General features: G+C 39.3%; 2 protein-coding genes across 2 annotated transcripts; one reads left to right on the forward strand and one right to left on the reverse strand.

The window, feature by feature from the left end:
• Positions 1–2700, reverse strand: marcksb (myristoylated alanine-rich protein kinase C substrate b). Its single transcript, XM_027030878.2, has 2 exons — positions 2364–2700; positions 1–1507 (listed from the first exon to the last, which is right to left on the reverse strand). The coding sequence occupies exons 1-2, from the start codon at positions 2448–2450 to the stop codon at positions 947–949; spliced, it is 648 nt and encodes a 215-aa protein (XP_026886679.1). The 5' UTR covers positions 2451–2700; the 3' UTR covers positions 1–946.
• Positions 2701–4185: 1485 nt separating this feature from the next.
• On the forward strand, positions 4186–13050 carry fyna (FYN proto-oncogene, Src family tyrosine kinase a). Its single transcript, XM_027030872.2, has 13 exons — positions 4186–4369; positions 5667–5767; positions 6399–6655; positions 6902–6998; positions 7721–7819; positions 8020–8123; positions 8490–8639; positions 8814–8978; positions 9261–9440; positions 10437–10513; positions 10671–10824; positions 11167–11298; positions 11410–13050. The coding sequence occupies exons 3-13, from the start codon at positions 6409–6411 to the stop codon at positions 11616–11618; spliced, it is 1614 nt and encodes a 537-aa protein (XP_026886673.1). The 5' UTR covers positions 4186–4369; positions 5667–5767; positions 6399–6408; the 3' UTR covers positions 11619–13050.
• Positions 13051–14009: the final 959 nt, after the last annotated feature.

The raw sequence follows: 14009 nt of genomic DNA on the forward strand, positions 1-14009 counted from the left end.
TCAATTCTTTTAAATCCTTTATTTTCGCTTTGTGCCCCTACACATTGAGAATAGAATTCATATTCTGTATGCAGTCAACATTCCATTTAAAAATCAAGTAGTGACAGACCTAGAGTATTTACAAAAAACCTTGTTCTGTTTGATTGCACTGGCAATTTTTCCATGTACTTGCTTGCACAGCATTTTAGAGAAACACACAAAAAAACAAAAACCACACCACTAGTGTCAGTCAGCACAGGTCAACTTTCTTTGATCTACATTTCACAATTCTGTTAGAAAAGAATTATGCTTGGGGAGTCAAGAATCATCCATCACAAGTTTTATAAAAAAACAAACAAAAAAACAAACAAAAAACCCACAAACAAAAACAAAAAACCAAAACAACTTTTTTTTTTTAAAACAGACATGACAAAGCCTATACAACAACACAGTGCTGCTATATTTCAACAGTGCAGCTGGTAAAATTCTGAGCACCAATTCCATGTGATGACAGACAAGACAAACAATTTGATCTGTGAATCATCCACATGCTGTATCCACCTTTTTGGTAGCTCCTTTTTGCTAGCACACACTGGCAAAACCTAAGTCATATGGCACCGATTACTTAATCTAACACTTCAATTTCCTTAATACACTAAAATGGTTTACACATATGAAGAAGGAAAAAAAAGTTAAAATACAGCATCACACTGCACACATCCACACGCAATACTGTAACAAACACATATGGAGAAATTGAACTGTGGTGCCCTTCATTTTCCAATCAAAAACCCTTTTCTTGGGAGCTTCCACGGCAACATACTGGATGGAGTAGAAGTGGATAAAGTGATTGCAGGTAATAAGACAGCTTTGAAAGGTCATTGGTCTTGTACAAATCAACTCCGTGGTTGTGCTCCTTATTACTTCATGTTAAAGAGGCTCTTGAGCGCTCCTCTGGCAAACCTCATTACTCTGTAGCAGTTGGCTTGGCTTCAGCGCCCTCCGCAGGCGTGAGCTCCTCCACCTCAGCAGCCTTCTCCTCTGCTACCTCCTCTGTCGGCTTTTTCTCATCGCCACTCGCCTCGTCGGGTTTTAGCTCCTGGGGGGCTTCCTCCTTCTCCCCTTCAGCAGAGGCTTCAGGCTTCACCTCCTCCGACGTCCCTTCTGCGGCCTCCTCCTTTCCTTCCTCCGCAGGCGTAGCGGTTTGTTCGCCCTCGGGTTCTTTTTTGGCGTTCTTCTTAAACGAGAAACCGCCGAGTTTGAACGGTTTCTTAAAGGAGAAGCGCTTTTTTTGCTTGGCTGGCTCGGCGTTTCCCGACGCAGAGCCGTCCTCTTCCGACTTAGTCGAGTTTTCTCCATTGGCGGCCGGAGCGCTCTGGGCATCCCCCTCAGAGGCACTCTTCTCCATCACGCCATCGTCCGCCTTTAATTCCTCATCTGTAGAGTGCTTGCCATTAGCCTGGGGCGCCTCAGCCGCTGCGTCTGCTGTAGGCGACGCATTCCCGTTGGTTTTCGCATGGCCATTTTCCTGAAAGGATGGGACAAATCCACAGTTAACAGTGTCTCGTGAGAGAAAGTCTTAAGATTAAGGCAACTAAAGATGGGATAAATGTATTTAATGTAATGCAGACTATACAACAAGACACCTCGGAATTCCAGCCATGCACCGATTGCAGCTGGCTTGCAGCGTGCACCGGTCTTTTTGCTCGCCACGTGGATGAAGCAAAATCATGTACTTTGTCTGGCAGACGCTGTTGCTGTGTGGGTCGGTAATGCAAGATGGACGGTGAAGCAAGGTCCAACCAAGTTTTTTTTTTCCCTTCCCCAAACCCCACTAGAGTATCGTTAATCGGAATAAATTGCAGTCCATCACACGTATGTGACAAATAAAAATGCAGTCACATATTCCGCTTTCCCCGGACATACCCATTAGTTGCAAATAACGTTTTACCGAAATAAAGGCGTGGTAGTTTAAGTGAGATGGCTTTGCACGACGACAGGCTAAGCCTACGATGATGATGATGATGATGATGTTGTTCCCACTGTAGCAGTTTAAAATGATCAGCTTTATCAAATGCTAGCTACTAAATAACAAACTGATTTAAAATACGATTAAAAACGTATTTATAGAATAATTTTAAAAATTGGTACAACGATTCAAGCCATTTAAAACCCTGGGGAAACTGGTGTTTTTGCAACATCTGACCAAACAATTGTTTTGCATTTGTCTTGTTCTCCCAACTATGCATTTGTTTTGGGATATGTATACCTCTTAATGATCTGGGTATTTTCATTGTTCAGTTCATATGGTCTTTTGGACTGCCCCTTTTCTCGCAATCGTCAATCGCCTCCACAATTAAACATAAGTGTTGTGAATAGGTTACCTGCCCATTTGATTTAGCGCCGGCCTCAGAAGATTTTTCAGCAACAGTCTCATCTTTTGCACCGTTTTTGGCGATTTGCGCTCCCATGCTTTCACTCCCAACAAAGAATCCCAGCAGCTCAAATGAATGAACAAAGACCGCGAGCTCCTTCTTCACGGCGTGGTCGATGCAAAGAACTTGCCTACACCGTAAAATAGACAAACGATCAACCAGAGATAAACTTCACACGTGAAAAATATATATACTTCAAAAAACAATTATGGAGAATATAAGATAAAGATAATGGAAATGGCTTCTTTTGTTAATGAGATGCTATGTACAACGCCCGAAATTTCGTCACGGCATAGAAAAGCCGTTGGAGCCAATCAAAAGTCTGATTACAAATTGAGGCGGAGTCTGGGGAAGTGGGCGTGGGCGATGGAATGAGGATAGGATTCAACGGCAACTAGTGATAGTCATAAAACTCAGTGATAATTGGTGATAAAGTGTAGTGATAAGACCACTTCGTTTTGTCCATTGGCGCGTTAGAGGCCTTAATACTGTGCTTTCCTACCCAGATGATTGGATTGGAGTAATAATTGGAGTATTATTGTACGTAATCCTAATTTAACGCCATACGATTAAGATACAGCTACTAAATTAATTTAGTTTTGTTTCATTAACAAATTAAGAGTAACAAATGGTAATTAGGACTAGCCTATGCTTACAGTATATGTTACAAAAATTATGTTTAGGAATAAAACTGTTAATCATACAATTCGAAGTTGGCCATTAATTAAACAAACCCAGCTATGGCATGTATAATTCTAAGGAACTCCAGCGACCTAGATTCAGTAATGTTTTATTGTCAACTCTAGACGGAGCTGTTCCACATATGCAGTCTAACATTGTGAGCTTGCACAATATTGGACCGTCTTGGGTCACCATAGCAACTGTTTGCACCAGCTACCTCATCACAAGCTTACTTATCCATGTTGAAAGCGAGAGACTGAAATTGCATTAACCCAGTAATAAACACAGAAAAATAACTAGGCCATACCATAGACCTAGATCTGTCGTCATTATAGTCTATTGCACCGAATGGCGCCCAACTTGACTGTTTGGTGACTTTAGATTTTAAAATATTTTAAAATGTATGAATCGTGTGGTTTGTAGATATCCCGATGGTTGGTGCAACAGACTTACTTCCTCGAACTTGTTTTGTATTGTGAAATAACAAATTTACATCATATAACTTGCCATAGACACTTTAAAGTTTTTTTTTTAACAAATATTTATGTGAAGTACTGTAGCTTGTTAGTAGCCTGTAAGGTCTGCTTCTTCTAATCATCAGTTGTAGTATTTTAAGGGATAAAAACTCAAATATTGTACATTGTTTCATAAATAACAATGTTTATCTTGTACGTTGTTTTAAAATATGGTTTCAAATTCTGACTAATCATCTGGACTCAGTAATGTTCGCTCAGCATGGTGGACACTGCCATCTTTGGAATTAAAAGATTCTGGCAATGCCACTGAATAGGTATCCTAACATCCTAAGAAGCCTATCTTGGAACATTGTTAAACGAGATTCAGGTTTTGTTGCACAAGCTATTTTCTTCCAGGCAACATTATTTTGCTAAACACAGCAGGCCACCCGTTGTCTTCTGAACACAGTTTATCGTGACTGGGGCTGACTCCTGGATTAACATTCTTAATACAGGGAGAGAGAACCGTGACGGAGACTAAGACGAACGCGCTCACGCAGGCGTGTTCCTGGAGTCCTGATTGGTTTAACGTCACGTCAGTAACATCTTTGGCCCGCCCTCGACAATCCGCCTCACCAACGCCATCATCTGTTACATTCGGCGACAGGAGCAGCCTGAGTCGTCAGGGCTAATGTTGTTATTTTCATAATTCACCGAGGGGAGAAAAACATATCTGCAAATGACTCATTGACGATGCTTCCTTAGCAGTGAAATACAAAACGGATCAGACGGCTTCTCGCTTGCTAAGCATTTTTGACGGTATGGTATTTTTTATGCACTTGGCGCAGCCAATTTGTTTCCTATATAAATTGTAGTTAATCAACACTCATAGCAATGGTGACATTTTATTACGAGGAAGACGATTTAATTGCATCAGTGGTCATCCATTAATGGTGAAAAACAATATTCTCTTTAAATCAGCGCGAGGAAATGGTTCTCCGTAGAGGACGTTGAGACGTTGGTTCCCCAGCAATGCTCGGCGCAGCACGGATTGATGCGCAGCTGAAATGGCCTCATGTAGACAATTGAAAAGAATAGGGCCTCTGTCGCAAATTGAACTACTGATCATCTAATGTGTATGTACGGAATCATAGAGCGGCCTTGATAAAGGTTTAGAAATCCTAAGAATTTCGTGTTTTCTTTAAATCTCCTCGTATGTGTTACATTTGTTTTACGTTTACGTGCACTGCACGTCTGTTGACAGGTTACTTTGTGTCTACATAGCAATTGGTTGTGGTCGTGCGAGCGCGCTGTCATAAAGTAGGCTATTGGGGAAATAGAATAACGACCGTTATATGCTAGAATGTAGATGGTTACCACTACAAGCTAAAATTAGAGGCAATATTGTAATATGTCCCACGGCTAGGATTTATGGGTATGCTGTTAACCTCCATTGTGTGCATAATTGACGTATGTAGGGCCTATTCAAGCAAGAGACCCAAGCAGAACGTCAAAACATACTTTCTTTTTTTTCTTCTTTTTTTCCTTCTCCTTCCAAACTAAGTTGATAATTTCTCATGTCTGTTTTCAATTATGGAAATTACTAGCAACATGTACAATTTTCAACTATTCACTAAGGTTTTACCATTTTTAAGACAAATTTAAAGTGTGTTAGAGAGATGTTTATTCATCTGTCTGAAGAGCAAATTGAAATTCCATAGAATATGCTCTAACATGCTGCAGTTTTGTATATTTGGAAACAAGCAATAGATATATGGCCCTAACAAAATTGACCATAAATTACTGAATAAAAGCTTTAAAAAAATTGAGAATCGGGATTAAAGATAAAATGTAGATTATTGTTCATATTTAAACTACATAAAAGCTGGTCTTCTTCAATAGAATATTCTTTGCAAACCACACAAAAAATTACTAATGCAAAGTGATTGAAACTACGGTAGTGCGATAGATATACACAAAAAATACTGGCACAGATTCTACAAGAATTTGGGAATAATACAGATTACCGTATAGAGTGTGTATACCATATAGAGTAAATATTTGATACTATAGATTATATGACGGGAGACGTTAACTACTCTTTTATCCCCCCCAGGCCTGGTTTTCAAAGGAGCCATCTAATCATAGATGTTTTCACTACATCTTTAATTGAATGGAATGCAAATACTCCACTGTGGTACCCCAGTGCTCGCTGTGGTATGTTTAATAGACATCTGTTTGTGTTTTCTTTCTGCATGTGTTACAATACCATCCTCTTGCGTTAGCACTGGCGATGTAGGAATGAAATGACTTCAACCTTTATGTCAAACTGAAAGGCTGCAACAGTAGCCAGCCTTTCCATTCTGTGCTAAATTCATAACTTGGATCTGCAGAGCGGTGGTTAAGAGGAAATAGGACACATACATGGTGTTACCAGCCCCACCTGTTTAAACCAGTTTACCCATTTGTTCATACAAAGCAACAAATCTACCCATATAACACTAAAGCTTTATTTTAATGAAGGAAGAGCAGGTTTGGACATTTATTTTGTTAAGATGGGGCATATACTGAAAGCCTCAACTGGTAAGCAGTTTTTTAAAACTGTGGTTGGCTGCTGTCTATCTAAAATAGCAATTTTGCTTTTGACAGTTTCCAGTGTTTTCTTCATTTTGCTTTTAATTTTTTGATTGACTGGATTGAAAAGTAAAATAGAGGTGACATTATTTTTGTCTACATTTTGACAATAAAGAAATTGTTATTAATGAATGAACTAAGAATCAATTCAGTGAGTACTTGAATAATTGATGGACTATTTTCATTGGTTTGTTTTGCTCTGTTCCATTCACAGAATATAGATAATGGGCTGTGTACAATGTAAAGACAAGGAGGCAACCAAACTTACAGATGACAGAGAGACCAGTGTTTCACAGCACACTGGGTACCGCTATGGGGCAGACCCAACGCCTCAACACTACCCTAGTTTTGGAGTCACCGCCATCCCCAACTACAACAACTTCCATCCCCCTGTTAGCCAAGGGGTCACTGTTTTTGGTGGAGTAAACACCTCTTCCCATTCTGGAACACTGCGTTCGCGAGGTGGAACAGGTGCAGTTAATAGTAATCACCAGTATAATAAAACTGCTAGAATGGACTTTTGATGTATTGGATTTCAAAAACCAAAACCAGTTTTAACTTGAATTAACAAATTATGAACAGTAATAAATCTATGAGTATAATGCCATCTAATAGGATTTTGACAGTTTTTCCAACACTTCCAGGTTTGAAAATCTAACTCATATTTCTGCGTATCTATTTGCATTGAAAAGCTTTTTTTATGGTCTTGTGCTTCAGGAGTTACACTCTTTGTAGCACTTTATGATTATGAGGCAAGGACAGAGGATGACCTCATTTTCAGGAAAGGAGAAAAGTTCCAAATTCTCAATAGCACGTGAGTATAAAATAATTAAAGGACTCCCCCACCCCACCCCCGACCCCCAATTACACTGTGTAATTACACTGTGTACTAATACCTTTTCTATTGGTCTGTGTCTTTATTCATTGAAGAAAACATATCCATAAATCAATTTGGATTGATATAGAGAAATTAAAGGAGGTGGAAGTTAAATTGTATTGAGTCTGTCTTCATGAATTAATATCTAATGTCCTAAAAAACACTTCTCACAGCTTTATGTTTACTATCTGATTTTTAATGAAATCATAAACCTCCAGACTTTGTCTTATGGGTGTAAAGTTGTTGTTTTGCTTGAAACACTTTACAGAACTCTGTTTGACAAAAAAAGCAAAGTATGCCAAAATATGTTGATCTAAACAATGTATTTTATCAAACAAAACCTGTCATATAGGCAACTATATATGCCAATCTATCTAACATTTTAACCATTCTGCTTTTAGACACTCTTCACGTTTGTTTGAATCTATCTAGCCACATGAGTAATCCTTTTGAAATATCTCCAAGGAGAGCAGGGATAGATTAGTTGGCAAGAAGTGCCAAAGTTTCCACCCATAAACAGCAGTTATTTGTCATTTTTTCTGCTTGGCAAATCTAGGCTAACATGGGAAGTCTCAAGAGCATACACCCAGCAGTATGACTCTTTTCCTATTCATATCCAGCTTATTTGTACAGTAATGTTTGTTCCTTTTGTCTTCTAGGGAAGGCGACTGGTGGGAGGCTCGTTCTCTCACTACAGGTGGAACAGGATACATACCCAGTAATTATGTGGCTCCAGTAGATTCTATTCAAGCTGAAGAGTGAGTTCAATCTGTGTGTTAAAAAAGACCAAAACTAAAGAACACACCCTGCACAGGCACTCTGGCTGTTCATAGCTATATTTAAGTTAGTTATTTGCTATTTACACAGCTTCTATGTTTTTCGTTTTTGTTTGTTTTTACAAACATCAAATAACTTATCATCGACATGATTACTGTATGTTGGCCTATCCCTTTTGTAGTTGGTACTTTGGTAAACTAGGCCGAAAGGATGCAGAGAGACAGCTACTGTCTAATGGAAACCCTAGAGGCACGTTTCTCATCAGGGAGAGTGAAACCACTAAAGGTGACTAGCATATCCACACAAACCTATACTGACACTTTTATTATATCTCTGAAACCCATTAGAGGTGCAATTGCACTTTTTTAAGAAGCATATTTCATGTGAAATGACGAGTGGACCTACTGAAATGCAATCGTTCAGTTATCTCAAATGTACTCCAGGATTTTAAATGGTCATTCAGATGTCAAAAAGGATGTCACTTATTAGAGCATCACCTACCTTATTAGCCAGACGAATAATCAATAAGAAATGTAAAATGTTTATCCAGGGAAACCATACCAGCCCATAAAATGATCTGATTCTGATCTGATTGGGACAGACTTGGAACTGCCTATCCTACCTGCTTCTGTTCTCTTCTCCCTTTTCCAGGAGCTTATTCCTTATCCATACAGGACTGGGATGACATTAAAGGTGATCATGTGAAACACTACAAGATCCGTAAACTTGACAGTGGGGGCTACTACATCACAACCAGGGCTCAGTTTGAGACGCTCCAACAGCTTGTGCACCATTATTCTGGTAATTCCGAGTTACCTGATCTTACTGACCAGTACATTATTTCAGCTTAATGAGCATTTGGTTAAAAAATTACCAGCAATATCTGTTTCTGACAGACCAACCTTTGTTGCAGTCAATGTTGATGTCCCTATAAAGTGGTCTATCAGTGCTGCTTCATGTTGTGTCTGTGCACAGCGAGGGCTGCAGGACTGTGTTGCCGTCTAACAGTCCCCTGCCACAAAGGCATGCCTCGCCTCGCCGACCTGTCTGTCAAAACCAAAGACGTCTGGGAAATCCCACGAGAGTCACTTCAGCTTATCAAGCGATTGGGGAATGGACAGTTTGGAGAAGTCTGGATGGGTATGTGCTAGATTAACTAGCATTGCTGGTAGGGTCAGGCTGAATGTTTTTTTGAGAATCTCTGTCGACTGTAATTTTAATTCAGAACTGGATAGGGCGAAAATGTCTGGATGGGTATGTTTTAGTTTAACTGGATTTACTGGCAGGTGTAGGCTAGGCTCAGAAAGATATTTAGTTAATATTCATAATCGCTGGTGGTGGTAATTTGATTCAGTACTGGATTTAATCAGTATTTTTGCATTTATCCCAAAGTCCATTTAAATACTTCCAACTACATTGCAGGCACTTGGAATGGCACCACTAAAGTGGCAGTGAAGACCCTGAAACCAGGTACAATGTCCCCAGAATCTTTCCTGGAAGAAGCGCAAATCATGAAAAAACTGAGACATGACAAGCTGGTACAGCTATATGCTGTGGTTTCTGAAGAGCCCATCTACATTGTCACAGAATACATGAGCAAAGGTGAGAAACAGAAATTTACTACACTTATCTGAACAAATGTTATGTTTTTTTCATTAAGCTGTTTTATTACACCCAAACAGTGTTCCTGATTTGGCTCAATAGTCCTCAAATTTGCAATATAACATCACTTTCAAAGTTCATTATAGATAGTTTTTCCAGTTTCAGTGCTCTTCACACCATGAATGCCACATGGATTAGAATGATGAATTGCTTTCAATCCTCCTCAATCAATATTTTGCCAATTTGCACAGCAGCTCCCTTGAAATTTTAATTGATATTTTCAATGAGTGCAACCAAACAGTACCACCTCTGCAGAGAATTCTCTAGAATATAGTAATGTTATTTGTAACATAGCAACATATCATTTACATTGAATAAACATGTATGACCAATTTCTTGGCATTTTTCATCAAGTTGTCATTTCTTTAGCAGCTAGCATGTCTTACTCCTCATTCCACTTCTCTGTGTAGGATAACATTTTCCCATTTTTAAGCTTTAGCTAAAATTGAACTGACACACAATCCTATTTTGATAACCAGGAAACAAGCTATAGCTACTATTTAACTTTACACATGCACAAATAGGAGTGTAGACAGAAAATAATGATGAGGAGAAAATGATAAATGTGCAAAGCCATTCTAAAACCTAAAACCCTTTATCACACATTCCCATTAGCAGTAAGCAGACTGAAGAATGAAAAGTGAAACAATTATGCTTGTGTCTGTGAAAAAATATCTTTGTCAAAAGAAGTAACAGAAAATACTGATTTGTATAAAATATACATTTATTAAGAAAAAATGTACAAAAAAGGCTTTATAGTTCTGATGCTGCGGAGTGGGGTGGGGGTATGTCTGTGATTTTATCTAATCAATTTCTTTTTATTATAGCCTACACTAATGAAATTAACATGTTAGCAACAGACATTAGCAACAGTCTTGGCAGTAGTTTTAATGCTATGATTTTTGGTGGAGCTAAGACTGGTATTCACCTTTTCAGGGAGTTTGCTGGATTTTTTGAAAGATGGTGAAGGACGGGGCCTTAAATTGCCAAACTTGGTGGATATGGCAGCTCAGGTGAGAAAATGCAACATGCCGCTCAGAGAGAAGTTTGGGTGAAATGCACTACACGCAGAGGAGAAACTGACTTTTGATTCCTGTAAGGCAGCCAAACTGAGAACACAGCAAACTTAGAACACACCAAACTGAGCTGTCGAATGTCCCCACCTTTCAGGTTGCTGCAGGCATGGCTTACATTGAAAGGATGAACTACATCCACCGAGATCTGAGATCGGCAAACATCCTTGTGGGTGACAGCTTGGTGTGCAAGATTGCTGACTTTGGACTGGCCAGGCTGATAGAGGACAATGAATACACAGCTCGACAAGGTAGCTTTCACTGCTCAGACAGGCTGAGTTGAGGAAAAGAAGGTTGTATGCAAGTAGCTTTACATGGTCTTTGTTATTCTGTCATCGTGGGTCAGTGTTTAGTACTTGATGTTTGAGACACTTTCTAATTGGCTCCACTTAATCCTGTATGATTCATGGCACCAGGCTAAGTGTTCTCTATGGTCACTGAGGGATTTACTGCATCCCTTTATGAGTCACACTACACAGAATTTCCTGCATTTAGTTGTATCTATGCTTTTTGTGTGTGTACTGTGTCAGTACACATGTACACACATGCAGTCCACTCTGCAATTGTGATCCTAAACCTGTACTCTATTTTAGGCGCAAAGTTCCCCATCAAGTGGACAGCGCCTGAAGCTGCACTGTACGGACGGTTTACCATCAAGTCAGATGTGTGGTCATTTGGAATTCTGCTCACGGAACTGGTGACCAAAGGTCGCGTGCCGTATCCGGGTGAGTTACATGGTATTTGTGTCATACAGCATGCAGTAAGTGTGCAGCAGATTAAGTCACGCCTCGCTGGTTTCTGTGGTGGATCAGCAGTGTTTGGGTTCAACCTTTTAGGTATGAACAACAGGGAGGTGCTTGAGCAGGTGGAACGTGGCTACAGGATGCCCTGTCCCCAGGACTGCCCCATCTCTCTGCATGAGCTCATGCTGCAGTGCTGGAAGAGAGACCCAGAGGAAAGGCCCACCTTTGAATACTTGCAGGCATTCCTGGAGGACTACTTCACTGCCACTGAGCCACAGTACCAACCAGGAGACAACCTCTGAACACCATGAGCACTGGGGACAACGGATTGCAGCCACTGACTTCTCTTCACAAGGACATTGCCACTGATACGATGCACATGTGATGACAAAAGCTTCCAGATTTCTTGCCATCTTGATCCAGTCTTTTGACACGTTACATCTTCCATTGAAAAGACACGTCATGTTACTTGTATCGGTTAAGCCAAATAGTGTTTTGGGGACTCCAGTGATCTTCAGGGGTTCTCACAAGCATTGGAAAAAGAATCACTAATAAGGATAAAATGACCTGTTTGTATCTAGTGTAAATATGACCCACGTGTTTACTTACTCCCTGTTTTAAGCTTTATTACTTTTTATAATGCAGATTTTTTTTGTTTGATTTTCTTTTTGTTCTTATTGAGAAGTGTCATTCTGCAGAGAAACGCATGAATTTTGAGGCCGAAACAAAACCTCTTTTAATGATATAATGATTCTGGAAATCATTTCTGTTTAATTCTAGTATTCCAGGTGGATATTGATCAGCTTCTTTAAGAAACCACTGGGATGCCGTTATATATCCCAATAATAACATTCCTGGTTTGTTTAAGTTGAGAAATACTGCAGTGCATAGCTAGCTAGCTTTCCAGACACAAAACCTTGTGACCTTTTACAGAGGAAAATGTCTGCTCTGGCTTTGGTGACTCTTCTGAGCCTTTTAATTTGCAACTGCTTTTAGCAAAAGCTCAGTGTCTTCATTTTGTTTTCTTGTTACTTAAAATGAGTGCATTTTCTATTTAGTCACTTTGGATTAATGATAGATTAATTATGCATCAATATAGTATTCAGGCTGTGTGGGCATTATGCTTGACTATACCTGCATCTCTCTAGCAAAGGTAAAATAAAAATAAATGGCTAACATCATTACTGTTGTAAGAGGTATATAAAACAAGACCATTTTATGCATTGTAACATATAAGATAACTAAGTAGAGGAGGCAAAAAGGTAAAGGCTTAATTTAACCCTACTGAGCTTGTGTTTTGGTCTGTCTTTCTGTTCCTGAGGTAAGACAACATTAAAGCTTTATCTCTGGGGTCCACCCACACTCTGGGTCATACTAAATCTCATCTGCGTATGACCTTGAAAAATGTCAGGAATATTTGACAGTTCTTTTCCAGGCAGAATTGGCAGGGGCAAGAGCCAAACTCATATTCGTTTAGTTTCCATAATGATCTTCACCCAGAATTCCAGTGGTTCTAGTGAAGGTTTTAGACTTAATAGCGTGCACTACATTAGGCAGTATGGGCCTGGGAGCTAGGTCCAGTGTGTTTGTACATCAACCTCCAACCTCATGATTTTCACCTGTTCTTTGTTCTTGTATCATCTATTTAGATTAATTCATAGATACTGTGTTTATTTAATTGTTTAATTGTTTCATTTATGCACATACATTTGTAGAATAAAGACTCATATCCAAGCCCATTTTTGGGGGGGTGGATTTTATGTTTCGGCTCAAAGATTAATTGGTTAATTCAGGATACCTTTCCCCCAATATAAAATATAGGCTGTTGCTATCATGATAAGTTTTGTTTGAAATCTTTAATACTGGATTGTGTTTTGCGACAAGTGCAGAATCAAACTAATTAACTTGCATACATGCATACAGTGTCACTAATATGCCCTCAAATTCAGTACCCAGTTTTAATCAAGCATTTAAGACAATCTAATAGATGTTATTGTATTTAAAGGGACATCCTTCCAGCCTATCCTTTTATAAACATTTAGAGGGACATCCATCCATCCCATCCTGTTATAGTATTTAGAACTAAAAATGCAAGTTTCTAATGCAACATTATTATTTCAGTCTTTGATTTTCTTCTTTTCATAGCAGAGGTTTCTGTTATACCATTGATAGCCAGAGGAGGGCCACTACATTCCTTTCATATTGCTTGCAGTCCCTACTTCAGTCAGCTCATTGGTTATCCAGTTATAAATAGATGCATTAGTTCTGTGAAATCCCAGATGAAAATGTATCCTTTGAGATTTGGTTCAAGAGTGATAGCCTAGCCTTTAAATAGGAATTTAGAGATTTTGTTGATGAACTGTGTCAGTTTACAATGGAATGTAAAGATGGAAAATGTTTTGGTAAACAATCATGATGTTACAGTAAATGGAAGACCCAACACTCATGGTCCAATCCATGTTTACGTGTCCTCTTCTTTTGCAGCGTGTCCAGGTCACAAGTCAGATCACCCCCCCCCCCCCCCAGCCTAAAAAGGCAAGGCTCAGAGCAGGTGGTAAAAGGCAGCACTAGCTAAGAATAAACTAGAGCTGCAATGGATAAGGTTACTTTGAATCTCCCCTGCATTTCTTCTTGCCCTATTCCCTTCTGAGGCATCAAAAAACACTGGCGAAATTATTAGCGAGTGTTTGCTA

Source organism: Electrophorus electricus, chromosome 13 (assembly GCF_013358815.1).
Source record: "Electrophorus electricus isolate fEleEle1 chromosome 13, fEleEle1.pri, whole genome shotgun sequence".
NCBI classification, from domain to species: Eukaryota; Metazoa; Chordata; class Actinopteri; order Gymnotiformes; family Gymnotidae; genus Electrophorus; species Electrophorus electricus.

Excerpts from the sequence above, each read along its gene's own strand:
- marcksb (XM_027030878.2), bottom strand. The coding sequence starts at position 2,450 with ATGGGAGCGCAAATCGCCAAAAACGGTGCAAAAGATGAGACTGTTGCT. Across the intron at positions 1,508-2,363 it reads GCGCTAAATCAAATGGGCAG|GAAAATGGCCATGCGAAAAC; the intron begins GTAACCTATTCA and ends CCATCCTTTCAG.
- fyna (XM_027030872.2), top strand. The coding sequence starts at position 6,409 with ATGGGCTGTGTACAATGTAAAGACAAGGAGGCAACCAAACTTACAGAT. Across the intron at positions 8,640-8,813 it reads GCTTGTGCACCATTATTCTG|CGAGGGCTGCAGGACTGTGT; the intron begins GTAATTCCGAGT and ends GTCTGTGCACAG. Across the intron at positions 10,514-10,670 it reads TGGTGGATATGGCAGCTCAG|GTTGCTGCAGGCATGGCTTA; the intron begins GTGAGAAAATGC and ends CCCACCTTTCAG.